We start from the raw sequence: 27,951 nt of genomic DNA on the forward strand, positions 1-27,951 counted from the left end.
ACCTATCACCTCAGACTGCTTTCTCATTCCTTATGCAGCCCAAGTCACATACCAAACTCCATTTCTTTGTATATGGTTTCCCTTTCTGCCTTCTTCGAGAGTATGCACCTGTGGTGTGCATTCATTGCCTATACTAAACGAGAAATACCCTGGGGTTTGCTTTTGTGGTAGCAAGGTGTCAAGGTTTATGTCTAATGGAACTGTGAGGCAAAATGGCTGTATATTGTGACACCTCACCACTAAGATCAACCTGACTCAAACTTGTAGGTTCTGTCATTCCCAATCCATCACACTAATCACCACTAGGACTACCAACCAAAATTCCTATCCACGAGAAGGGAAGGATAGTGAGTGTCCAGCTGTCATGTCTACTCCTGGGAGGAAAAACTCCAAGAAAAACACTTCAGTTTGATTTGCTTCTAATTAGAAAAGTAGACTAAGATCCCTATTAATATACTGATAGGGTAAATAGCCAACAACAACAACAAAAGTCTAAAAGAAAAATTCTAAGGGCTGTGATGTTTTAGGAACTCATCATATCTGACTGGAGGGAGCAGTCACCTTAGAATGAAAATCTTTTGACCTTCATTGTTCTCCAGGAAGAACCAAAGAAGACAAATGTGCTACTAATCTCTACACTTTTGCATGCTGTTTTTCTGTGCTTGTTGCATGTATTTATCTATTAATTATGTCAATAACAGAATAAATGAAGCATTTACACTTGTGACATAGCTGTTCAAAGTGGTTAATTTGAGAGTGGTATTTTTCCAGCACCTTCCCCAAAGCGTCTCATCAACAATATTACCTGCTGTGCTCAAGTCATCATTCTTTGCCCTACAACCCCAGATGGAATCAGTTGCCTCCTCGATGCTTTAAGTTCAGCTAATCAGCTGATGTGGATAGCTGAGATGCTTGTGCCTGACTTATTTATAAACTGCAATGTTGATTATGACAAATGCCTAAAACCTAAAGTAAAATCAAAGAACTTCCCAAGTTTGGCTTTCCTCCCCAGTCTCCTGTCAAAAGCCAATCTGGGATGAGCATTTAATTCCAGAGAAATGACTGTTCCTCCAGAGCAGCTCTGGTTTTTTTTAGACAGGATAATACGTTTTGGATCTCAGCAGTAGGGAAGTTTTAGTGACACTTGGTGCTTTTGTTTCTTTTATAAGCAATTGGAAGAGGAGGGAAAGGGTTTAAGTCACATCTTTCATCAAGCAGCTTGAGGCTTTCAAAGAGAGAATTGGGCTGAAGGATCCACAAAGGTAAGAAAATGCCTTTCATGCAGGTCATGGGACATTCCAGTTCACAGAATGGAGTGGCCGCTGCTGTAGTAAAACATAGCTGAGGAAGCCACCTGCCTGCTTGCCAATGCTTGCCCTTGGCCACAAGACCTTTTGTCTTCCTGATCATCTGTCTACTTCCTGCCACTTTCTCTTGCTTCAGGAAGGTTCAGAGAAAAGGCTTCCATTCTCCACAAGATCGCCAAGAAGAAATGCCAGGTGGATGAGAACGAGAGGCAGAATGGGGCTGCCAATCATGTGGGTGAGTACAGAGAAACCTTCATCCCCACTCCATTCCTGGGGGTTAAAGTGGGTAGTAGAGAGGCAGGACCCAGTGTTGACTCGTCTCACTCACAGCAGACACACAACTCTGCAGCTCCACTTTGTCGTAGGTGGCAGAAATGGGTCCCTCTTCCTTCAGTGGATACAGATCAAGAGTAAATGCCATATGTCATCATTCTCTCCAGGACAAGTCCAAGGAAAGTAAAAGGATCTATAAGGAACCTGAAGTTAAACCAGCCCCCAGAAAACTGCTTTACTTTTAGGCATTTCACATGAAAAGGACACACACGTGCATGCATTCTATTTAATATTTGACCAAATGTGTGAGTCACACTTTTGAAATTCTTATTTGATAAACAGATTTCATATCGATGACATTTCTTTCAGCACACCCACTAAGTTACCATTTAGTCCCAAAACTGAGTGACAGAATTCCTTTGCGACAATACTGCCTTTCCTTTCCTACAATTTAAACAAGATCAATCCAGGTCTCTTTTGGCTGACTTTTTCAGAACTCCTATGTGACCAGATTGTGACATTCAGGCATCTTATTTTAACTTAGAACATGATGTTCCTCCTCTCCTGTCTGTAACTATAATACAGTTCTCTAATTCTAAATTCAAACTAAATTTAACCTAATCTGGATCTATGCTATAAACGAGGCTATTGCCCAAGTAACTAAAATTATCTCAGACAAAATTCAACATTATTGCACTCAAAATGTGTGACACTTGCAGAAGAGTTTCTGCCTCTCCTGTTATCCTAACTCAGCACAGAGGAAATTTTTGGCCAAGGAACAGTCAAGATTCAAATGGGATTTGAAAGGAAATATGAAAGGAAATCAACTAGATTGGCCACAATAGTTACTTCTTGAAGTTGGGATTATAGATGTAATTTTTTTAGCTGCTTCTGTTTCTGTAAATTTGTGCAAATTTTTCAATGATCATACTTTTATTCTTGTTTTATAAACGTAAAACCATAGCAGAAAGGTTTTTGCAAAGGTGAAGTTTTGCATGTGGTATTTAGGTCAAATTACATAAGCCATTTTTTTTCTACTCCACCTGATTTCTCTCTTATAGGATTAGAAAGCTTAGAGTAAAAGAGTTAAATGGCTGCGTTTGGTTCCAGTCCTCCTCCAAGATTGGCTAACCTTAGACTTAGGTTTAATCCTCTGTGAAGAGATAGAATCAGTAACTCTAAAGAGCCTTCCATTGTTGACTTGACCTCTGGGTGATTTTGTAACTAAAAAATGGTGTATGCATAAAATTCGTGCTTTTCAAAGTAAATCTAAGACTTATTTTCATATTTTGCTTGGTGATGAGTAATAACAGCATTTCTTTTTTTTAATTATTTATTATTTAACTTCATTAATTACATTGTATTATGTGACACAGTTACATAGATACTTGGGTTCTCCCCCCCCTCCCCATACCCTCCCACCATGGTGGATTCCTCCACCTTGTTGCATAACCACAGCTCAAGTTCAGTTGAGATTCCCCCATTGCAAGCGTATACCAAACATAGAGTCCAGCATCTTATTGTCCAGTCAAGAATAACAGCATTTCACACACTAGGACCTACATTCAGGTTAGTGATGTCTAGTAGATGAATTTGTTTATGCCTATTCTTGGACTTCTCGGAAACTTGAATACCTGCATCCTGATTTGCTGGAGTCAAGTGTGACCATTGCTGATTGATCCTAAGATATTATTTCAGCCAACAGACTCACCCAAAGTTTTAATATTCTCATGGCAGTAAGTATCATTTGGCTCAAATAAATGAATCAAGCATCCTAAGATAAACTGGCATAGCTATAAACAGTAGGCCATCACCTTCATCTCATTATCACTACTGATAATGTGAATTTGAATTTATATGGTTTCCCAAGTTTATAGTTATGACTGTATTCCACAATTAAATATATAAAAGTAAACATTTTTTATGGCTTTCAAACTTTGGCCACTCAAACCCAACAATTTTTATGTTACTCAAATTATTTTCTTAACCACCATCCATAGAAATATTGATACTCCTTCTAAATTTGCTAAAACAAGACATATTCTCACACTCCATGAATAACCTGCTGTTGCTCTTAACTAATACTGCTGCACCTTCTGATACTCCCAGCAACCTTAGCACTACACTGCATATCTTTCTTCATTCCTAAAGATCAAAATCTGACTCAGCACAACCAGAGTATTTGGTTCCCCTGGGGATATTTTTTACTTCCCTCACTTGAAGTCCTAGAACACTTCAGTGGTACCTGAACAAAAATCACTGGATGGTGTTTCTGTCAGCTTGAACAAAAACTGTGCTAGTGAAATCCAGGTGCTATTAGGTTGTATTGATTGCTTGTGCTATACAAGGAACTCTGCCAGGTGCTTTATATTTACTTTCTGGGTCTTTTTTTAAGTTCCTTTTGATTGTATTGTCATTCTTGTTAGGAGGAGAAGGAAGATAAGTAGCCATATTGTTTTTATCACACTACTGAAATTGAATCTCAGAGAATTCAAGTCAGTTGATAAGGCTCACATAATATAAGCACTAGAGCCAAAATATGAACCCAGGGCCACCTGATTCCTACTGCCACATAATCCCAGTGTTTCATTATGAGTCTTGAGTCACTTTCATCTCTCAAAGAGAACCTGGATCTGCATGTGCAGACTCATGTCTTCTAACTAGACATTTTCTCTTATTCAAGAGTGAGCTGACCTTGATCTTTGTTCTACATTCAGAAATTCCTTGCCTGCTTGTAGTAAGGATGCCCCATGTATGGATTGTAATTAAGGTGTATTCTTCAGGTATTTTAGGTAAAACAGTTTTCCAAAACCTGCCCTCCCTCAGGGAAACTGGACACACAAGACTTTCCCTCTTACACAGCCTGAAAGAATTAAGAGTGGAAAGCAATGGGCAGTGGAAGTCAACCAGTTTAATTTCCTCACTTCACAAATAAGGCTCCAGAAATCCCTGGGAAGAGATGAAATGCCCAAGATGACAACCTGCATTGACAAGCCTGGACCTCTCATGTTCTAACCAAGAACTTTTCTACTATAATATTGGAGGGTGGTGATCCTGGGTTTAAACAATAGTATATTGACTAAGGATGGTTTGAGATTTTAGATACTATCTGTGTTCGTGTTGTTGAAACTGGTAACTTTGCCTAGAGTCAAAAAACATACTGTGGGAGCTGAGAGACTCAGGTTAAGACACCATGCAGTATGGGAATCAGAACACTGTTACATGGAGAGCAGGAGGACAGTGTGCTAGAAGGCAAAGATTAGAAAGGTAAAAACCCTTCTTCTTTTGACTCAGCACAAGCCCTACCCTTGCTACACACTGAACACCACCACCACCTTCTCCTTTGCCCTTCATATTTTGGGTGTTTTCCTTCTTTCTTTTTCTCTTTCTTTATTTCTTTAGAGAAGTAGACTTAGAGAGAAAGAAAGATCTTCTATCTACTGGTTCACTCCCCAAATGATCACAATGACCAGAGCTGAGCCAATCCATAGCCAGGTGCTAGGAGCTTCTTTCTGGTCTCCCACATGGGTGCAGAGTCCCAAGGCTCTAGGCCATCCTTCACTGCTTCTCCAGGCCATGATCAGATAGCTGGATAGGAAATGGAGCAGCCAGGAAACAAACCAGCATCCACACCATGTGGGATGCCTGGGCTTGCAGGCAGAGGATTAACCAGTTAAGCCATCATGCCAGCCCTCGATGTTGTTCTTTGTCAACACTGATTCCATTTGCTTTTTCTCTCTTTCTGTGTGTGTGTGCATGCGCACGCATGTGTGTGTGTGTGTGTGTGTGTGTGTGTGTTTTAATTACCTCACAGAAAAAATCGAGCTCCCGAACAGCACCAGCACAGAAGTGGAAATGACACCAACCAGTGATTCATCAGAACCTGTGCAAAATGGAAATCTCTCCCACAGCATTGAGGTCACAGAAGCCCAGGTATGGCTTTTTCTTTATTACTCCTCTGTCACAGCAGAGGCACAGACCCCATGGTCTTCTTGAAAACCCCAGTTCCAGCAAAGTAAATACCAGCTCGGTTCATGTTCTTCCTCTGTGAATTTTCCTGTATCCATTCCAAGGTCTCGCCTGAGCTGCAGAACTCCTGCATCACAATTTCCTGGGGATGAAAATGCAGATACATAGCTTTGCCCTGGATTTGATGACACATTTCTGGGATGCAACACCCTCCAAAAAATGCGTGTTTTAATTAGCATCCAAGTGATCCTTACCCTATGATAAATTTCTATAGCTGCCATGCTGTGACCTGTTCTCAGCATCTTTAAAGTCAAGGTCAAATGACAGAAAAATCGCAAACCTCATACCTTGATTCACTCCTTTGGCTTCTGTGTCCTTGTGGCTGCAGTTAACACCCCCAGGCCTGAGACACTGTTCAGTGGCCTAATAACTAAGCCATTCCACCAAGTAGTTATCATGTCGAACATTTATCAAGCACCTGCTTTGTGCCAAAGATTTTATAGAAGACACTTTATGCATGTTACCACTTCTAAACCTCACAGCTTAAGGTGTAAGCATTCAGCTTTCCATTTTATAGTTGCAGAAAATGTAGCTCAGTGAGTTGCATTAGTTAATAGAGATGGCCCAGTTTGGAGGTAGTAGAGCTGTGATTTGAGCTCCAAACTATCTACCTCTAGTACCTGTATGACTTCTACCATGCAACACTTACCTCAGAACACAGTTTTTCAAAAAGTAGGCAGAGCCATGGTGGTGCCTGTTAAGATTTCTGGACTTCACCCTGATCAAGCACACCTGATGTCTAAGCTGTGGCACCCTAAACTTGTGTTTTGTCAAGCACCCTACATCAGGCTTCTAAAATTTTAATGTCTTACCAGTTCCCTGGGAAAGAGAAGACATGTTAAAATTCAAAATTTTGTTTTGTCAGACCTAGAATGGGGCCCCAGTGTTGGAAGTTCTTTTAAACAGCTCCACAGGGGTGTTGATGATGCAATTTTAGCGCATCACATTTTGAGTATCACTGCCCTAAAGTCCCTTTTAATTGTCGATTTTTTTTTCTTCATATACTTAAAAAGAGGGGGAGAAGTAAGAAAGAGAGGGAAAAAAGACAGACAAAAAGAGAGATATCTTTATGAGCTGGCTCACTCCTCTATGCCTACCTGGCCAGACCAGCCTAAAGCCAGGAATTCCATCCATCTCTCATACTGGTGGCAGAGACCCAAGTACTTGAGCCAACATCTGTTGCTTCCCAGGTACACAAGCAAGAAGCTGGATCAGAAGTGGAGGAATTAGGATTTGAAGTGGTACTTGGGTATGGATGCAAGTGTCTCAAATGATAGCTGAACCTGCTTTGGCACAATGCCTGGTGCCCACTCTCTTGAAAGGATTTTCCCAAAGAACTAGAAAGTTACATGAGTAAAGTACCCCACCTTTGTAATAAAAATGAGTAAATCTTTAAAAGAAAAAGAAGCCAAATTCCAATCAAAATATTCCAGCACTCTCTTTTCCTTTAAACCAGAAAACTTCTGTAATAGAAGTACTACATTCTTCTTAGGGGAAAAAAAAAAAAGAAATATATATATATATATATATGTGTGTGTGTTAGTTGTTATATAAATATATATATTTGTATGTTAGTTGTTACCTGTTGCCCTTATTTTCTGATAGGAGTATCAGGGAAAATCTTCAGTTAAAAGGAAAGTTAGCTATGCTGCAGCTCTTTCTGCCCTTGTCTTTCTCTGCTCTCTAGGTTCCTCATCCTCCTGCCTTGAACGTAGTAGTCCCTTCCCGTTAGCTTAAGAGTGAGCTGGCAAAACTTCCTGTGTCCACATGGCTGATCAGCATGGGGCAACAGCATCAGGTCCCAAGGACATCTGGCTGCCCTTGGGGACGGCAGTCACCTGTGTGCAGAGAGCAGTCTCATCTCTATGCCTCTCCATCTGGCTGCCCTTGGGGATGGCAGTCACCTGTGTGCAGAGGGCAGTCTCCTCTCTATGCCTCTCCATCTGGCTGCCCAGGAGACATCTGTGTCCCTTCAGTGGAGGACCGCCACAGGGGAGGCAAGAGAGTCCCAGCTGACCATCTCTCAGCAGAATTGTGTCCCCAGGCTACAAGGGAAGGAAACAGGACAAATATGCCCAGAGCTCAAGAGTTAACAGAGCTTTTAAGAGCCACCCCTCATGGCTGGCTGCAGGGCACCTAAAGATACACTCCAGACTTTCAGAGACAAGTTACCTCGCCCCATGGAGTTTTAGTCTCCTCATCTATAAAGAACAGATCATAAAAGCACCTGCTTTGCTAGAGTTATCCTGAATGTTACATGATATCATGTCCACAAATCACTTCACCACAGAAGGATATTATTATGTGTGTGTACTTGCCATTTGGATACCATTCAAGGTGTCCCCATCCTGAAAGTGCTCACTGAAAGTAAATGAGGTTTTATGTATATGTTTGAGCAGAAAATAAGAAAGGACGATAGTAGCAATATTGTTAGAGAGCAGGACCAATGCACAGCGGGCAAGAAGTTGGCTTCCTTCTAGAATGATAACAAGCCATTGGATGCTCAGATGTGATTTCCGCCCACAAAAGATCTCTGTGACTTCAGTGTAAGGATTAGATATGGAGATGAGGGTTCATAGTACTAGTGGGACAAGAAGGTTGCAGCAGAAACTTAGGGAAGTATTCATGGTGGCATGGATCAGTGCAATAGATATGGAGGTAAGAACTGCGTGGATAGTGAGGGACACCACATACGCTGCAAAGCAGCCTGAACTTTACCTTGCTGAGAGAGGGAAGCCTAACAGACAGACAGACAGACTTGTTTTGGATTTTTTTATTTTATTTTTAACTAATAGATAAAAACTGTACATATTTATGTGTTACCAAGTAATGTTTCAATGAGGTAAAGATATCCAACTTCTCAAACCTTTATTATTTCTTCCAGTGAAAGCATTGACAATCCTTTCTTCTGGCTTTCTTTCTTAGAAAAATATATGCTTCAGAATTATTCTGTATAGCCACCCTACTGTGCAATAGAACACCAGAACTTACTCCTATCTGTATCATAGTATCCAGTAAATAACCTTCCCCCATTCTTCACAGATTTCTTTTACGGTTGGCTTATAATTTCTGTAGGAAGCTCAAGAAGGGCTACACAATAGGAAAGGACTGAAAGGACACAGGGAGGTGAGGTGAAAACCTGTTAGTCGGGCCCAGTGCTAGAACCAAGTGACTAAATCCTTGCCTTGCATGTGCCAGGATCCTGTCTGGGCACCGGTTCCTGTCCTAGCTGCCTCACACCCCATCCAGGTCCCTGTCTGTGACCTGGGAAAGCAGTTGAGGATGGCCCAAAGCCTTGGGATTCTTCATCCACATGGGAGACCCAGAAGAAGCTCCTGGTTTCAGATCCGCTTAGCTCTGGTCATTGTGGCCACCTGAGGGGGTGAACCAGCAGACAGATCTTTCTCTGTCTCTCCTCCTCTCTATAGATCTGCCTTTCCAATATAAATTTAAAAATAAATCTTTTTAAAAAAAACTGTTGGTTTAGGGAAAGGCACATGACGATCCGTGGGCCAAATCTGGCTTGCAGTCTAATCTGGCACCATCCACAAGACAGTGTTATTTTCATTTTTAAAGCCTTTTAAAACAGCAAAAAGAAACAACAGCAGCATTTATGATAGACCCAGAAACCTCAAAGCCTAAAGTATTGACTGTCTGCTACTGTACAGGAAAACTGCCCATCCCTGAGTTAAACCAGCAGCAGTCCTTAGAGAAAAAACAGAAAAATAAGGAAGCCTTTGAGACTGATAGGGGACGATCAATACCTGATGTTTAGTGGGAAAGGCAGCATGCCAAATTGCATCCATTAGACTATATTTATGTATTGACAGAAAGAGGGACATAGTGTCTGAGCATTTATTAGGGATATAGTAGAAGAAACTGGCCATCCCCTAGCTTTCAGAACAGAGTCTTGGCAGTATGGATGTACATCAGAAGGGAAGTTTTTTCTATATGTATTCTTCTGTAGCATTTGAATTCTGAATCGGGTAGCATATTACCTATTCCAAAAAATGTGGAATAAAAATAATGCATTCAGGCACAACAGAAGCAGAATGCTTTATTGTCAGAGCATGACTGTTAAAGCAGAGACCTCCCCAACTCAGATTCCACTCCACTAAGGCAAGTTACCTAACCTCTCTGTTCTCCATTTTTTTTTCCTGCTCTGTAATAGGGATAATAGAAGTGCTTAGCTCATAGTAATATAGTGAGGATTAAATGCTCTTAGAAAGGTTTTGGGCACATAGTAAGCTTGGGTGTTTGCTATTATTAGCAATATTTAGTTAAGAAAAGATTACAGCTACTTAGTAGCTTGGATGACAAGTATTGACTGTGCTGTGATTGACAATGGCTGGAGTTGAGAGCTATTTCTGAGAGATTTAGTAAGAAACTGGTTCATAGAGAGTAAGAAAATAAAATATCTAGAAATGAGATGCAAAAGGGATGGATAGTGTGTAAATAGGTAGGTAGATAGATAAATGGATGGGAGGATAGATGAATAAATGAATGAATGAGTTGATAAAAAGAGACAAGGAATCCATGAAATTCAAGGTTATTTTTCTTACTATATCACTACATGATTCAAATACCACCTTATCAGAAGAAGTCTTCCTTTTTCCCTTTTGTAATTCAACCCTCATTAGCTTCTCTTCACTCAAACTCAATAGGGCTTTAAGATCATTTTTTCATAAAGCTTCTTGGTGCTAATAAATGTGTCTGTTTTATGATCAGGTAAAAGCTAAATAGGAGTTTAAGTTCACTTTCTTTAAAAAAAAAAAGTTAAATGACTGAAACTATCTCCCCACTACTAAATTTAGATCTTCTAGCATAGTTTTATCATCATTATTAAGGTTAGCAGTTAGTAACCAATTGTTATTCAAACCTATAGCTGGAAAACATGGAAAATAAACATTTTTGGAAAACTTCATAATACATGGTAGTCAAGGAATACTAGCTTTGATAGTAGTTTCCAAGGTTATCCAAACGGATGATTACTGAGATCCACAAATCTTTCCTCCATAAAATATGACCTGATGTTAGCGAATACATGCTTTGCAATGGTGAGGTTCCCACCTGAGGTTTGAGAACTTCCAAACTTCCTATTATTGCAGAGAAGTAGTTTTTCTAAATGAGTAAGGTGTAGCAACCAGGCCCACCATTTTCAAAGCTTAAAAATAGATGAAGACTGTTAACTAGATTATTCAATCTCTTGGAACATCAAGGAAACATAACAAGAGGACTCTGGCACCAAGTCAATAGAAGCATGAGTGAGAGGGAGGTAAAGAAGTGTGTTCTCTCTGTTAATCCTGAGGGGTACAAGGCGAAAGATGATTCTCCATTAGACCCAAACCAGATTAGGACTATGACTGCCTTTGAAAAGAAACTCAGTAGAGTCAGGGAAAACTCAATACAAAAGAGGCAAAAACTAAGGTGTTCAACCAACCAGGCCATAGCTCCAGGGTTCCAAATTCTAGTGGAAATAACATTTTTTCTGCCAAGTGGTGCATGTGTGTGTGATGCGTGTCGGTTTATTTGAGGAAAAGCTAAAGTCCAGACACTGTATCTGATGACGTCAACAATATTTCCTAGCTGCTAAGATGGACACAAAAGCTTTACCACACTTTCTTAAAAATGAAAGGTGCACATCTGACCCTTTAGTTTCTGCCTGAATTGTAAGACTGACATAGAATTGTATATTCACTGAGAACCTTTCTTTAGTGATACCATTTGTCATTGTCTGTCCAACATTCACATAAGACTCTTTAAGGACTATTAATGGAAAGAAAAAATTTCATTGCCATCCTTAAAAAAATAAACGCTAGCATTAGTAAGTCTGGTCCTATGAGAAATTCTAATACAGCTGATAACCAGATGATGGAAATTACTTCTGATCTTCTTTCTATAATTCTTTGGTTAGCTTTAATGTCGACAACGCTTTTTTATGAATTGTATCAGCAACATTTGAAAAGCCCAGGATAGCTATGCAGAACTCATTTATAATAGCAATACAGAAAGAAATCTATCTTATTCACAGGTACCACTTCAGAATCATTTGGGCAAAATACAAAGTGAAGGAAAGAAATTGCATTTCACCAGACTTTCCAAATGACATTTCACATGATTATAAAATGGTTTCTTGGCTTCGTGGGAAATGCAGGTTCAGGCGGCTTATCACTCACAGCAAACTATCTTGAAATCTTCGGTTCAACCCAGAGTCCTGGACAAGATGAAGATTAAATTGTTTTCAGTTGCATTGTCCTAGCTTCATGCTTAATGTTTAATGTACTAAGTTTTCAGTATTAGATTTTCATTTTTCCATATGAGTGTATTAACAAACCACATTGTGGTATTTCAAAGGAGGTAAACTATTTTCTATCACCTAGAAAAAGATTTATCAGTTTTTAAAAATTGTTTTATATTTAAATGATGGCCACATGGAAAGCAAGACAAATATCTCAGATCATACTCCCTTCCCAAAGAGATATTTTTGCTTATCTCTTTTTCTACTATGTCATAGATAATAGATGCATGAGAAGTGCACAGGGGATAATAACACAGTGCAAGAAATGAGAATGTTGGTTTTTAAAAATACAAATAAAAAGACATTGGTGAACAAAAAGAGAAATTTTTCTTAAACTCAAAAAAAGTAGGGAAAAAGTCAATTTAAAACTAAATCACATTAAAAAAAAAAACACTAAGTTACACTGTAATGAGTCAAAATGCCTTTTTTAAAATGAGATCTTTTAAAAAGATAAACATCTGGGCCCAGCATTGTTACACTGCAGTTTAAGTGTGATGCTGGCATCTCATATGGGTACTAGTTCAATTCCTGGCTGCCCTATTTCCAATACAGCTCCCTTTTAATGTGCCTGGGGCAAAAGCAATAAAAGATGAAAGATGCCTAAGCACTTGAATTCCTGCATCCTTATGGGCTATCCAAAAGAAGTTCCTGGCCCAGCATAGCTGTTGTAGCCATTAAGGGAATGAAGCAGTGGATGGAAAGATCTCTGTCTCTCCCTTTCTGTAATTCTGCCTTTCAAGAATATTTACAAAAAGAAACATGCCCATATTGCATGACTGTTCAGTAAGCCAACTCTGGCTGCCATAGTAAAATAGCACAGGTTGAGTGGCTTAAAAAGCAGAAACTTAATTTCGTCATAGTTATGGGTTTTGTAAGTTCAAGATCGAAAGTCTGGCAGCTTGGATCTTTATTAAGGGCTCTCTTCCTGGACTGAGTGAGGAAAGCAGCTCTTTTTAAAGCTTTTTAAAGATCTTTATAAAGAGCTGCTTTCCTCACTAAGTCTTCACGTGGAGATTCCTTGCTGCATGCACACACTGGAGAGAGAGAGGAGACTGGCAAGGAGGAGACTGGCAAGGAGGTGTGAAGACACAGAGAGAAAGAGTGAGCTATTTCTTACGAGAATACTACTCGCATCACTTCAGGAACCCACTCTTATAATCTCATTTAACCTTCGTTTCCTTAAAGATTGCATCTTTAAATACAGTCATACTGGGGCAGGGGGTAAGTTGGGAGAAGATGAACACATGAAATCGGATAGGCAAAGATTTTCATCTGTACCAGTCAGTAAGGATCAACTCTTGGAGATGAGTCACTGAAATTGTCCAAATACAGCTCTCTTGTTTTCTGTTGTGTGGCCTCGCATTTTTTTCCCTCCAATCTTTTCTGCTTTCATCCTCTTTTCAATGAGGGCAAATAAAGCATTATACTTAGCCTTCAAGCCTTCAGGAGAATTATCCCAGAGTTCAGGTTTGCTCCATAAGGGATTCAAGGCACAACTTGTTTGGCAAGCATGGAACTTTTAGGAATCCCAAAAGTTCATTTTCTTTGTGTCACTCAGAAATCTTGAGCTCAAGTCTTTGGGTAAATGAGACCAAAATGATCAGCAATCCAGCAATAAGTATTTTTATGGTTTGATCTTTTCTATATTTCAATTTCAAGCACAATGTTCCGTTCTATGAATAGGTGACACCTTAAAGGTCTTTAAGATGTGACACCACTAAGTGACCAATCCATGTAAAACAAAATGCAGAAAAGGATAACTTATTTTCCCTGAACCAGTATTTATGGGTGGGAGTTGAGCTGACATTTCATTTGCAAGCTTACAAAGTGCTGAACAGTCTATGGGAAGTTTCTTGGGACACACCATTTGCTTTCTAGGTGGTTGTTGATTTCAGAGACTTTCGATGTTTTAACAAGTGATATGACTTTTATTTTGAGAGTTCTAATTCTGCTATTGTTAGTAACTGCACAAAACACAGACTCAGGGTGTCACAATGTTATGGGTCTTGCTTTCTAAAGTTTTAGAAAATCTACTTAAAGTCTTGACTGAAAGAAAAGACAGTTTATCCTTAGGGCTATGGAATTTTCCCTTGATATTTACCATAGGCCTCCTACTTACTCATATTGCCAAAGAGAAAAAGAAATTAGATTGTAGACATCCCTATAGTCAATGAATGCTCAATAAATATCATGTGAGCAGACAAATGGAAGAACAAAATTATTGCAGTTTGTACTTTCGTATCAAAAAGGTTCATTGAATTTTGTTGCTGGAAATGTTATTATATTTCATACAGTCAAACTTTGTTCCTGATCTCTAAACAGGTATTTTTTAAAAATAATAATGGCCAACATTTTGGAATGGATGAGTCTTTTCTCATCTAAGAGCTTTTCATGGGTCATAACATAATTCATATTTAACACAGTCTTGGATGTCACTGCCTATTTAACAAGAAGCCATATGAAACATGGATGTTTGTATCTTGATTTCTTTTCCAGCCATACCTTCATTATAGGTAAGGAACTTTGAAGATTTCTTCTCTCCTTAAGAGTCTCCCACATGTATAGACAGACACTCTTTCCCCCACATTTGCAAGGAAACCTAATTTTAAAAATGAACAAGCCGGGACCTTCCAAGGATTCTGAAGAACTTATTCTCCATGATGGCAGAGGTCTATGACTACAGGTTGACTTGTGATTGTCTGTATGATGAGGAATGACAATGTTGTTGTTCAGAAAGTTAGTTTCACATTAAAAGATTCTGTAGGCCAGAGGCTCTGCCTCATGGGCTTTTGAAGAAGTGCCCAGGCCTGAAGGCAATGAAGTGCACCAGCATCTCTAAGTTAAGGAGATATACCTTTGTATCAGTCTTCAAGTGTCGGTGTTTTATTTTTTACCCAGCAACACACCACACTGAAGGGGTTCCACAGTGAGAAGAGGCAGCATTCCTAAGTTCTAAAGAGGGCGGAGATGAGGGAAGTGAGAACTTCATTTCCAACTTGAATCGAACCCCAACTGAGCTGAGACACAGGCAGGTACAAGTGATCATCTCAGACGGCCCCTTATGAGGAGATGAGGTGTTATTTCTAATCAATAAAACTGAACTTGAAGATGGTCTATTTTCAGATGCCTCTCAGGTTTTCATCTTAATTCTCTAGCAGAGATTATGTTAAAGTGGACTCATCTTCACACTGGATTCTTGCATAGTGCCCTTCACAGATAAAAATAAGAAATGGGACTGCTTCCAAGAAGCAGTTTCCTATCTTCAGAAGCAGCTTCTGAACTAGCCAATCTAGCACAGCCCCTTGGCTTGGAGACCTGATGATTATTCTGAAACAAACTATCAATACAAGTGAAAGAGGCATAAGATGCAATGAAACTGAACAGTGCTCATGCTCCTAGGCCACAAGTGGACAGGCTGCTGCAACACTTCCCATGCATGAAATAAATACAAATAAAACCTTTAAAATGCTCTAAAAACACCCTACTAGTTGCTAAATGACCCCTGTGACTCCTATCCTCTGTCCTCCACTTCCAATATGGACAAGTGATTTCTTAAAGTTGGTTGTCCATTTGTCAGAATTGTTACTTCAAATAATAATTCTCTTTCTCCCTCTCTCCTTCTCTCTCTTTCTCTCTTGCTCCCTCTCTTGAAGTCTGACTTTCAAAATAAATAAATCCTTAAAAACAAAACAAAAAGACCTGGAAGGAAGGGGAGGGGGAGGGATGAACCCCTGTATTTACAAAACTATGTTTTGAAAATAACTTAAAATAAATAAACAAAAAATTACAACATAAGAAAAGCAATAAATACATGTGTAGACACATCACAGGGTACTCCATAATATGCATAATTTTAACATGTTAACTAAAGCATTTAAAAAAAACCCAGTCCCAAATTTTTCTTCCATATTCTGGAGCTAGAGGCTAGGGAGTCAACATATGGATTTGGAGGGGACACAGTTCAGTCCACAATAAGACTAGATACTACAGAACAGCTCATGTCTCTTGCCACGTATTCTGCCAATATTCCTGTACCTGCATAAATAATGAATTTGGAAGCATCTGTTCTGTTTTCCCTTTTAAATTCAAGATAGCTTCAAAGTAAAAGTCAGCATTTAGTTCACTGCTTGTTATATAATGGCACTTAGTGAATGCTAACAGATCATAGTAGTGACTGCCTAGAAACCACAGCCTGAACAGACTGGAACCCCGATCTCTTGCTTCTTTACAAACCTACTCTCCCACTGTGCTGCACTGACTCCTGGAAGGCAACCAGTGCACCACTTGTAAAGAGGGGTCTCAAAGTGCTTTCATTCCAGAGTTTCTGTAGTAGAGATTACAAAGCTCTAAAGTCAGTCATTGCCAGCCTTTGCTTTTGTACAATTCTTGGGCTTCTACAGAGACTCCAGCAGATACCAAGCTGCTTTAAACCCTTCTATCAGAAGTCATTTGATTCTTTTTGCTCCTTTTGTTTTTATTGACATTTCACAGAAGTTTTGGGAGTTCAGCTTGGGTTGTTGCAAGGTCAAAGTCAGCATGCCACAACTTAAGGAAAAAATTGAAAATTCATTGCCCTAGTGAACTGCAGGGCTGAGAATAATGGATAGGCTAACATCCCCAACTTGGGTAGAGGCAAACTGGCACCAGAGATGGAACAGTACTCTTTTTCTTCCACTTCTCTAACCAGTTTGTAAGCTGTCACCCATTGAGCCAGAGGAAGATTTCACTTGGCAAGAAGACAAAAATAATTTTGCCTGAAGTATGCAGACAGCCTTGCTCCTTGGGTACCTTTAAGCCCACCCCATGGGCTCTTATACTTCCCTAAGCAGGACTTGACCCTCAAGTGGCTATGAAGTTTCCAGAGAGAGCTCTGTTTGCATAGCCTGGGTCACAGTCTCATTCGTCTTTTAGTCCATTTCTGCCCTAGCAACTGCCACTTAAATACAGCTTTTGGAAGTCATACAATACAGCTAATTGTTTGCATTGGACAGTGGTATGTTTAGAGCTTATGCATCTAAACAGACAATTATTTTCTGCTATTTGTTGGTGGCACTGCCTGCCTGGTGACTTTGGCAGATGGAGAAAGAAGCTAATCCGTAAGTTAGAAGCAGAAGGGTTATTGATGAAATGTCACCATCTGTTGGTGTCATTAAAATGACATGAGTCAAAGAGTTGCTTTTGTTTTTCTTCAGAAAAGGTTAGCTTAGAGTTTAGAGGTAACTTGCTACTTTGTGAATGGCAGTGGGATATTGGAGTTGGAGTGGGGAGGTCAACCCTGAAATCAAAAGGAGCCTTGATCAAATCATCACAGCAATTTGATGGGTCTACCAGCAACTCAGGCCTCTACTGAACTAACTACCTCTACCATCTGAGATGGGGTATTTACAAGCAACTATGTAATGTCTCAACTCTCCCATGCCCTTTTCTGGGGCATGTATCAGGTGGGGGAAAGGGTATTCACTTGCATTAAATAAAAAGATTGTGTCTAGGAGGATATTGTTAAAATTGCACCCATCTCCTTTCTCTTCATTGGCTTCCTGACACAGAGATTATTCTTATAACCAACTGACTCCTTGGGAAGCTGGTAATCCCATGGGGAATGACATTCTCTACATCTGCTGCATCTCCTTGGAGGAGGTAGAGATGGAGATGGCTCACAAAAGGTGCCAGAGGCAGCACACCCAAGATTTCATCAGGAGTGGGAGTGAGCAGAGTCAGATTAGCAGATGACATGCACAGCAAATGGTTTGGGAGCATGAAGTATATATTTAATGAAGATTTGGGGAAAATAAACTGTGCCAAGTTCCTATTTCTGCCTTAATACCTACATAATGCCCTTAATTTCCCTAATATTTATTGTTTCTAAACTCTTTTATCCACTGTTAATGGATACACATCCAAAGCAGAATAACTTTTTAGCAACTTGTTTCAGTATGGCTTAACGTTTCTTTTTTATTTGTATGATCTTTAATTTTAATTACAGGAAAGAACTTAAATGTGGGTGCCTGTATACGAACCACTACAAATCCATCTGGTAGTCCCTAAGGGTTGCCAAATCAACAAACTAATACAACTGTGAGTCAGGTCTCACACTCAACCCTGCCCTCTAACTGAGTCCTTTCCCTCCCTGGCCCGGTGACCTGAGCCTGTCTCTCAAGGACAGAGGTGCTGAAGGGTTTGTGCTCCTGCTTAGAAGATGTCCAACACTAAAAGCAAAAGCCAACGGGACAGGAGCATACTAAAACTTGCGCAGGTTATTTCTATGGCCTCAAGAGGAAGCCTTGGTGGAAACGTCCCTGTTAATATTTTTAGATGTGATACTTGGTCCTGCTGTTGCACTTTCATTTTTAAGCTAGCAGAAGAAGTGATTGATGGTGTCTGCAGTGCTTTGGAAGCTCCAAGGGCCCATCTGACAGGCTAATGGTCATCCCGCTGGGCCCAGATCTGCCTGCAGTCTCTTCTAGCTCTGGAACTTGGGACAGCTGCTGACCTCCGCTGCTGGCGAGTAAAACCCCTGACTGTGTGCTGCAGAGTTAGGAATTCAAGAGTTTACGCCCCAGGTCCTGTGCAGAGCCAGTGTCTTGCTTGACCTCTGCCTTCTGTTTCCCTGAGAATTGGAGACATCTACTTGCAGAGTAACCCTTCAGCTGTAAGTTAAATGGCTTAGAATTCAATGATGTGATTAAGAAGGTTTGCCTCACCACCACCACCACCAACCCCTGCAAAAAAAAAAAAAAAACATGAGCTTCTCTTGTCCAGGGTTAGCAGGAGGGAGTGAAGCTGTTGGGATTATTACTGAATAGTTGCTGTGGTGCCTTTTCATTTGCCTCCTAAAAAATCTGTGCTCAAAGAGAAAAAAGCAGTTTTCATTTTGTCAGTGTTCTCCTGAGATAGAATGTTGCCCTCTGGAAGAAAGGGAGGGGAGATGAAAGACAACAGTGTTTTGTTTTGTGGCTGCAGATTCTCACAGAAGCTCATGAACAGTAGCAGCAGCCCACTGCAGTACAATGAGCTTCTGGTGGAAGTGAGAAGCTGAAGTATAACCAAGGAGAGAAAAGAGGGCTGGGTGCTATAGAGCAGAGGTGAAGTCCAGTGCCTGGTTGGTGTCTTGGCTACTTTGTTTCCACTGCAGCTTTCACTAATTCACATCCTGGGAGAGAGCAGATATTGGCTCAAGTGGTTGAGTCCCTGCTCCTCACAGGAGAGACCAAGATTCAGATCTAAGCTCATAACTTTGGCTTTGCACAAGCATTTGGGAAGTAAATCACACATGGAAAATCTCTCTCTCCACACATATCTCTGCCTTTCAAATAAAATATGAGTAAGTAAACAAATGGTTCATAAAAAAATAAAGCTCTCAGATTCCAGCACTTATCCCTTTTATTCAGCTTGGTGGCCAGTGATTTATTACAGAGGGAGCGCCGTGAGAAGCTGCCAGGATGACAGGCAGACAGTGATCTTAGTTACAGAGGGAGTCGTGAGAAGCCGCCAGGATGACAGGCAGGTGGTGGTCTGCTACAGAAGGAACCGTGAGAGGCCGCCAGGGTGCTTGGAAGACTCCTGATGAGGCCTGCAGCTTCCCTCCCTGGCATGGTGTCTGCTGCTGCATCCTGCCCACATCATCCTCCCGTGTGTTTACTTCTGCTGTCTCTCCCCATGCAGGCCACAGAGACTGCTGACGAGGAGGAGGACCAGCCTCTCAGCCTGGCCTGGCCTCCCAATGCTCGCAAGCAGGTCACGTTCCTGATTGTGCTCCCCATCGTGTTTCCTCTCTGGATCACCTTGCCTGATGTTCGCAAAGCTGTGAGTAAAGAATTTTGAAATAGGTTCCTTGTAAAAAAGAAAAAAAAGCAGGGTGCATTAAATAGTATGCATAGCCTGTTCCATTGTGCTTGAAGGAAATATGGAGGGGGCATAAATGCATATGTAGTCTTTTATTTGCCTAAAAGTTTCTCTGGGCACACAGTCGTAGTGATTATCTGGGTTATCAAGTCTGCATAACAAGCTGGCATAAAATATCCACCATTTCATTCATTTATGGTTGTGTTGTGGATCAAAAACTGGAATCCTACACATTGAGAATGGTTTTTCTCGCTCCACTGTATCTTGGGCCTCCACTGGGAAGACGACAGTGATTGGGAAGTAGAAACATTTGGATGTTTTTTCACTGATCTGTGTGGCACCTGAGCAAGAATGACTTGAAGGTTGGGCTCAGCTGGGATCAGATACTGGAGTGGCCAAATGCAGCCTGTTCACATGCCTGGGCTTCCCTCAGCATGGTGGTCTCAGGATAAATAAATGTCTTACATCAGAGGTCAGAACTCAAGAGAGATGCTGTAGGGCCTTCGATATCTTCATATAAAAAGTAAATGTCATTTTTACTATAGAAGCCAAAGTAGTCACCAGCCTGACTTGATTAAAGAGGAGACAAATTTTACCAAGACTACATCAGTGTCATATGGTATCTACTCTCTTCATGGTAAGAATTTTCAACCCTATTTTAAAGCCACCGCAGTGATTGCTTCTGCAAGGGCAACCGGAGGACAAAGGCAGGAAGGTGACTTGCTGTTTTTTGAATTTTCTTGTGGCTGTGTACATAAGGTATTCATTTACTTCAAAAAGTCGGGAATCACATTTTGGTGGTTTAAACGCCATCTGCTTGATCTTTTCCCTCATGTATAATTATCCCTACTATAAACAATATTTTAACTACTATTGTTAGTGATTATCTACTATCAAAGCATGTGAATGAAATATTGTCCTAATATCAGCAAAGTACAGACTGAATGTAAACATGAAAGCATCCACTCCAAGACAAACCAGGTTCTTCGCCGATTGCCCCACAGTGAAAGAAGTAATGGGACAGAAGAAATAATTGATATGGCACTGCACACACATATGCCTTCTACAAAAGCATGTACATGTTTATTATGAATCAGAACAGTTATTTTGAATAACTTATACTGTGACATTTCAGAAAGCATTTGGGGAAGGAACATATGTATCTATTATTAACGCAAATAAAAACTTAGGCATAAACAGCAACTTATACCTGGCCCTTTTCTGGAGGACAGAGGTTGCTTCAGCCTCAGGTCTGTGTGACACATGGCTTGGGCTTCTCCTCACATTTCATAATGCCTCAAGGTGAAATCCAAGGGGGAAATGTCATTTATAAAAGCCTTTGGGATAGAATATTTTGGGTACATCCAGCATAAATCTGCAAGGACTCCCCTTGATGATACCATTTTCCTCAATCAAAAAGAATAAAAATCCTATCCCATTTAACAAAGCTGTCATATTAATGCATCCTGGAGGAGGACTGAGGCTGATCAAGTGGACAGCAGGAAAGGATCTCCTGGTGTAAGGATTTACAACATCGGAGGTTTCCTGGAAAGGGAGGCATGTAACAGATGTGGCTCACTTAAAGCGATAGAGATTATTTTATTCCAGATGCAATTACACAGCATCTGCTTTACACAAAGTTCTGGCCTCCTGAAAACCCACAATCAAATAGCGAAGTGTGTTTGATTTTGTTCCTGGTTCACCTCACAGATAACTCCCAAAATGGTGTGTATGTCTGCCTGCCTGCATTGCTCGGCTGTTTAGACTATTGCTTTTGTCACATACAGTAAGAAAGTAGAAAGAGGAAAATATGCTTTTTCTGAATTCCTGCAGAAGGCCTAGAGTGGCATGGCCCAAAGCAGGCATGCTGCCAGGGTGACAAGGTGAGGTTGACACACAGATGGTAAAGCAGTCAGGAAAATGTGCAAGAGGGAAAGGAAGACGCCAGTAGCTCAAGACCCTGGGCTCTTGCAGGTGGACAGGACTCTTAACAGCAAGGGATGGCAAAGTGCTTATCCTTTCTTGAAATTAAAAGGTCAACAAAAATGTTAGACAAAAAATCAAAGGTCCTTCCCACCCAGCAACTCCTGAAACACAGACACCAATCACCCAAGGCAGCAGCTCCCTGAATCATGACAACATCTCTAACTGATGCTGTAATCCGAGGAGCACAGTCTTGACAGCGAGGCACAGTACTCTGGTATACTACTATCAACTTCTCACTGACTGGGCAGCCCACCATTGTGGGACAACCCCTGCAGCATTGGTTAAGTTCTTCTGTTTTTATGCTTTACTACAGGGAGATTTGAGTATATTTAGTAATTACTTGCAGAATTTTTAGATAAATACATTAAGTTTTTTTCCTAAGTATGCTGTGTGTTGTTCCAAGCATGAAGAACTCTGTTTTCAGCTTCCTTGGCAAATATTTACTATACATGCATTTGATGACTATACATACTCAGTTTGTGTCCTTAATGATATATAAAGAGACATAATCAACCGCTTACATCTTTAATGAGCCTTAAATTTAGTTAAAGAAACAGGAATGCCCACATTCAGCCACACAGAAAATTGTGCAGTTGTATAGTGAGAAAAGCTGGACTTGAACCTGAGCCTCCCAGGCTCCAGATCATTTTCATTCTACTATACTGACAAGAGTGTGTTTTTCCCAAAACCTTACAACTGAGAAGCCTTGGAAATGGCACTTCTCAACTCTGGGCCCCCAATTTCCTCTACTGTAGATAAAGGATTGGAAAGTTTCTAGACTTTCTGCAAGTCATGACATTCTGTGATTCAGGACAACACATACCATGATATTGAAAATTTGAAGTGGTCATAAATCCCATTTTTCCCAAGATAATTCCTGTTTGCTTTCAAAGCATATTGAGTTGGGAAATAAATTGTATTGGTACCCTCTGCATAATCATGTCAAGTGAAAAAAGCCATCCCAGTTGATAAGAAAACCATTAAGACACTCCTTGATCACGCTTGGTATAGAAAGACTTCACTGTATTTTATTTTGCGTCAATTATCTTTTATATGTAAAATGCCACTCCAACCTTAGAGTATTTTTAAAAAGCAGTGTTAGCCAGCAATTCTATGAAATGGCATTTTGGACTTTGCTCAAGTGAGTAGTTCTTTTGCTGGTCTCAGTGAGCATCAGTTATGGAACTAAAAACTGGTTGGAATAGGAATATCTAGGCTGGAATACCTTGTCTCTGCTCCACATCATCTCTTATACATGCTAACTGCAACTTTTCACATGATGGCTAACTGCAAAGACCAATGAAAATGAAAGCTAATAAGCCTTCTTGAAATTTGCATGCTGTCACTTCTGCCCCATTCTACTGGTCAAAGAAACTCATAAGGTCAGCCTAAAATCAAAGAAATGGGAAATAAACTTGTTGATGGAAGGACCAATAAAGTACTATGGACATTTTTGCAGCCTTATCATACACACTACAGGCCTCCACAAAAGCTTCTTGAGAAAATATTGAGGGAGATCAGAGAGGAGAAAATGGTGAACCAATAGATACTTGCTACTCCTTAATGCCTGGTAGCTCTGCCTCTTCAGTAGGTTTTGAATTGCCCATGAAGTGAGCACTCCAAATTTCAATACCTAGAGGTAAATATCATTTTTTTACTGTATAATACTGGTTTCAGAGTAAATTGTGATTTTTAACAGTATACTACTAGTTTCAGACTATATGGCACTTGCATTTTTTTTGCTTCCACTTCATTTGCACATAAATTATATGACAGTGTTCATGCATGCATTCAGCTCTGATCAATATCGTGAGCTTCACATTTATAACTTTCTTAAAATACCAGCCTTTTTTTTAAAGAGGCAAAATGTAAACTTCGGTGACAATCATGTATTTGATGTGATTTAAAATAATAAATGAAATAAAGATCCAGAACTTTTTTCTCTCATGATGCAAGATAAGCATTTTTATCAAATAGGAATACATCTAATGAGATATTAAAACATAACCATTAGAAATAACCATTGAAATATTCTGAGAACTCAGGTAGGTACTTTCAATTTCTGTCATTCACAAAGTTGTAACTATTTAGCAAGTGTCTACAATATGGTATGCACAATTCTAGCAAGGACAAAATAGTAATCAAGTAAATAGATGTTGACATTTTCCCCATTTTGATATTAATAAGTTAGAGATCAAGTAATTCATTCAGGGTAAAACTATTGACCATTTTTTAAATGTCTCTCTTTTTTTAAAGACTTATTTTTATTTTTATTGCAAAGTCAGATATACAGAGAGGATGAGTGACAGAGAGGAAGATCTTCCATCCATGATTCATTCCCCAAGTGATCGAAATGGCCAGTACTACACTGATCAAAAGCCAAGAGCCAGGAGCTTCCTCCAGCTCTCCCACACTGGTGCAGGGTTCCAAGCCAGGGGCCAGGAACTTCCTCCAGGTCTCCCTCGCGGGTAGAGGGTTCCAAGGCTTTGGGCCATCCTCAACTGCTTTCCCAGGCCACAAGCAGGGAGCTGGATAGGAAGCGGGGCCTCTGAGATTAGAACTGGCGCCCGTATGGGATCCTAGGGCATGGAAGGTGAGGACTTTAGCCGCTAGGCCACTGTGCCGGGCCCAAATGTTGATCATTTGTAATCAGACTCAAATGGTAGTCATGTTAACAGAGTTCACATTTATATTTAACGGGTTTGTTTCTGGAAACTTTGATAACTATGTATATCCCAAAAAACTTTCACAATGTAAGTAATGTGTAAACTATATTTTAATTTGTGCAACTAGATAACATCTACTAATTTTTCTCAAACCTTGTCAGCATCACTCTGATGTTCTAAAAGCTTCTAATGAAAACATTAGCTGTCAGTTAATTTCACTGAGAACAAAATAGCCAGCACATGGACACAATTCAGCTTATTTTCTAATAAACATGAAGCATGTCCCAACAGATGTCAGGATGAGACACCATTGTTAGCTATAAATTGACATATTAGACTTTGGTTTAAGCTATTTTCTTCCTTCCAAAGAGAATGACAACTAAATAATTGCACAGAAACAACAGGACAGTGATATTTAGAATGAGTCTATAGCATCCAAATAAGGGAACAATCCAGAAAATAAGATAAGAAGGGATTGCCCAGGTGATGAGATTGGAAATGGTAAGGCATTTTGACAAAGAAACACTTCACTGAATGACTGATACATGACGAGACGACACTCCTAAAGCAGAAACAATATGGGAGATTGGATGAGGCAGATGGCCATACAGCTGGGAATCCTAGTCTCTATTTCCCTGATGCTTTTTTTATTTTCTGACATTCAGAACAGAGCTTAGTATTATGATGTTGATGATCATTATGTCCATGGTTGCACATATTTTGAGCATTACTGGCCCTGTTTTTCTTCAGAGTCATATAACTTCAATGTTAGGAATATGTGCCATATAGACAGGCAAACCTAGGTTTGAATTTTATCGCTAGTTAAAGATCTAAGCACAAAATAGTGGCCAGGTTTTATCTATCCCCAGTTTATGATGAAGACTGAAAGTTCACAAAGAAAAAATATTTTTAGCAAATTTTTTCAGTAACATCCCAATGTAATATTAGGTACATCTTGATGACCATGAATTTGTAATTAGCTTCTTGATTAAGAATCATGAACCTCAAATATTGAATTATAGAGCTTTTTTCATTAATATTTTCATTCAGTTTAGTTTGTTTCAATTCTTCATCTGAGATCCTGCTTCGTACCTTTTGACTGGGAACATTCTATAGCTCAATGATGATACAGTTCAGAAGAGAAACACATTAAGGTTGTTTTATTGTGACATGTGAAGTCATTTCAAAAACACATGCAAAGATATAAAAGTAAATACAATTACACATTTAGTGGATGAGCTAGAAATATATGAAATGAGGATGCTCCTAGGACGTCCAGCACACATACTACGCACAAAGTTTAGAATCAAGAACTGGTTGCTGTCCATATTCCATATGGCCCCACATGGCAAGAGAAGCACTGCTCTTCCCTATACCAGAACATGTCTATGAGGCATGAAACCATCTTCATACTTAGGATCCTCAAACAGTGACATGTCTGGAGGGAAAAAAGTGGGAACTTTAATCAGTCAAACGTCTTGCCTGAGAAAACTTGATCTGCTAGAACTGGCTTGGGAAATTTGACCTCCAGAATTCAGCTGAACTCCTAGCTTCAAAGAAATTTGCTTTCAGAAGGTTTCAGTCTCCACTTTGGAACGCAATTCCTTTTCTTGCTATTACCTATTAAAATGCTGAAGGATCTCAGTCCTTGTTCAAAGCATTTTCCTTGTTAAAAAGAAGAAGGAGGAGGAGTGTGGAAATATTTGAGAATATGGTTTTGGCTATGAACTGTGTCCTGATGCCCTCTTCCAATCTAATATGCCTGCTTGTACTTCCAGACATTCCAATGAATGATTGGTCCCAAAACCAGCCATCATTTAACGAGAAGAATGGTTAGGTTTTTGTGATGTTTAAGAATCACATGAACTATAACAAAAATATTTATAGAAAACAGCAAAAAGGAAAATAGACTATTTCATAGCAATAGAGACTATGTTCACTTAACAATAGATATTCAAAATATTACTGTGAATAACTTTATCTTCTCCTTTTAATGAAGCCCTCAAAAGCACGGCACAAACTGTTCTACATGACTGCCCAAGGTCAACCTTTCAAACAATAGAGCTTGCTTTCATCCAAATCAACTCTAGGATTAATTTATCCAGACAAAATTGGATGCCATTATCAAAGAAAAAGAGAGAATCTTCCTCAATATGGAAGGCTTTTGAAATAAAATGTGTTTGGCAATTATAGGTAAGAAGCTCTCTGCCAGCATTTTTCCATATGAGCCTGTTTTAAAGGACTTCCAATTTTCCACAAAAGCTGTCCACAGAACACCACTCCAGTGCAACCCTGGAGTTCCCTGTAGTGGACTCAAGCAAAAAAACATTGCATTTAGAAGGTCTGGTTTTTGACTGATATTTCCAGGAAACTGAAAGTGTACACACTATAAGCATAGTACTGTATAAAGTCCAGTACCTGGAGGGGCACTGGACATAACATAGTTTGAGGTGGAGAACAGGATGAAAAAAAAATCACAAAGAACACTGTGTGGCTTTCCCTCTCAGTGGTAAAGAGCATATTTGGTATCTCTGCCTAAGTCAACTCCAGTTGTATAAAAGGTTCAAATGTCCTGGAGATTGCCCATCATCAGGAATCTCTAGAAGCCTCCATGGTGGCTTTCCTGATAAACCAGTCTTTTTAAAAATAATCCTTCCCACCCCAACCATGAAGAGACTATATCAGCCAGTGGATTCTGAATAGGTTTCTTCGCAATTGGAATGACGAGATTGGCAGCAATTCAGATCTGTTGAACTATCAAAACTGCTTGAGCAGGACCCTCAGAGCGTGCCTCACATCGGGGACCTGGGATGAGTGGGAGGCTGGGTGGGGCTTTTCCCTTTGTTTCTCCCCTGACCCCACATACAGGAGAAAAAATTATATTAGTGTGGAAACAATGGCATTACCCACTTTCCTGTAGCCCTTGACCCTTTGTACCCTAATCAACTAAGTAAGATTATTAATAGTAATAATAATAATCCTTCCCATTTCTGTTCAATGTAATTACTAGCATAGGTTTTCTGGCATATGATTATGATGATACATGGCTTGCAAGCAGCAGAAACTGGTTCTGATGAACTTGTAAGCAAAAGGAAGTGAGGGTGGAGGAAGGAAGGAAGAGAGGGGGAAGAAGGAAAAAGAATATAAAGTGGTTAATAGATCGTAAGATAGATAGAAATCCAGGTAGCCTAGCATGGTAGCCTAATGGCTAAAGTCTTTGCCTTGCTTGTGCCAGAATCCCATATGGGTGCTGGTTCATGTCTCAGCTGCTATACTTCCCATCTAGCTCCCTGCTTGTAGCTGGGAAAGCAGTGGAGGATGGCCCAAAACCATGGAACCCTACACTCACATGGGAGACCCAGAAGAAGCTCCTGGCTCCTGAGTTCAGATCAGCTCAGCTCCAGCTGTTGTGGCCGCTTTGGGAATGAACCAGTAGATAGAAGATCTTCCTCTCTGTAAAATCTAACTTTCCAATAGAAACAAATGTTTAGAAGGAGGAGGAGGATGGGAAGGAGGGGAAGAAGGAGGAGGAGGAGGAGAAAGAGAAAAA

At 40.0% G+C, this 27,951-nt stretch overlaps 1 protein-coding gene across 2 annotated transcripts in view; it reads left to right on the forward strand.

Moving 5' to 3' along the window:
* Positions 1-27,951, forward strand: part of SLC24A2 (solute carrier family 24 member 2) — a 219,582-nt gene that overhangs the window by 178,718 nt on the left and 12,913 nt on the right. For both annotated transcript variants that reach the window (XM_058672557.1, XM_058672558.1), the window contains 3 exons: positions 1,444-1,542; positions 5,395-5,513; positions 19,579-19,710. In XM_058672557.1, coding sequence (XP_058528540.1) covers positions 1,444-1,542; positions 5,395-5,513; positions 19,579-19,710 — 350 coding nt within the window. The remainder of the gene's footprint in view (positions 1-1,443; positions 1,543-5,394; positions 5,514-19,578; positions 19,711-27,951) is intronic.

Source organism: Ochotona princeps, chromosome 14 (assembly GCF_030435755.1).
Source record: "Ochotona princeps isolate mOchPri1 chromosome 14, mOchPri1.hap1, whole genome shotgun sequence".
NCBI classification, from domain to species: Eukaryota; Metazoa; Chordata; class Mammalia; order Lagomorpha; family Ochotonidae; genus Ochotona; species Ochotona princeps.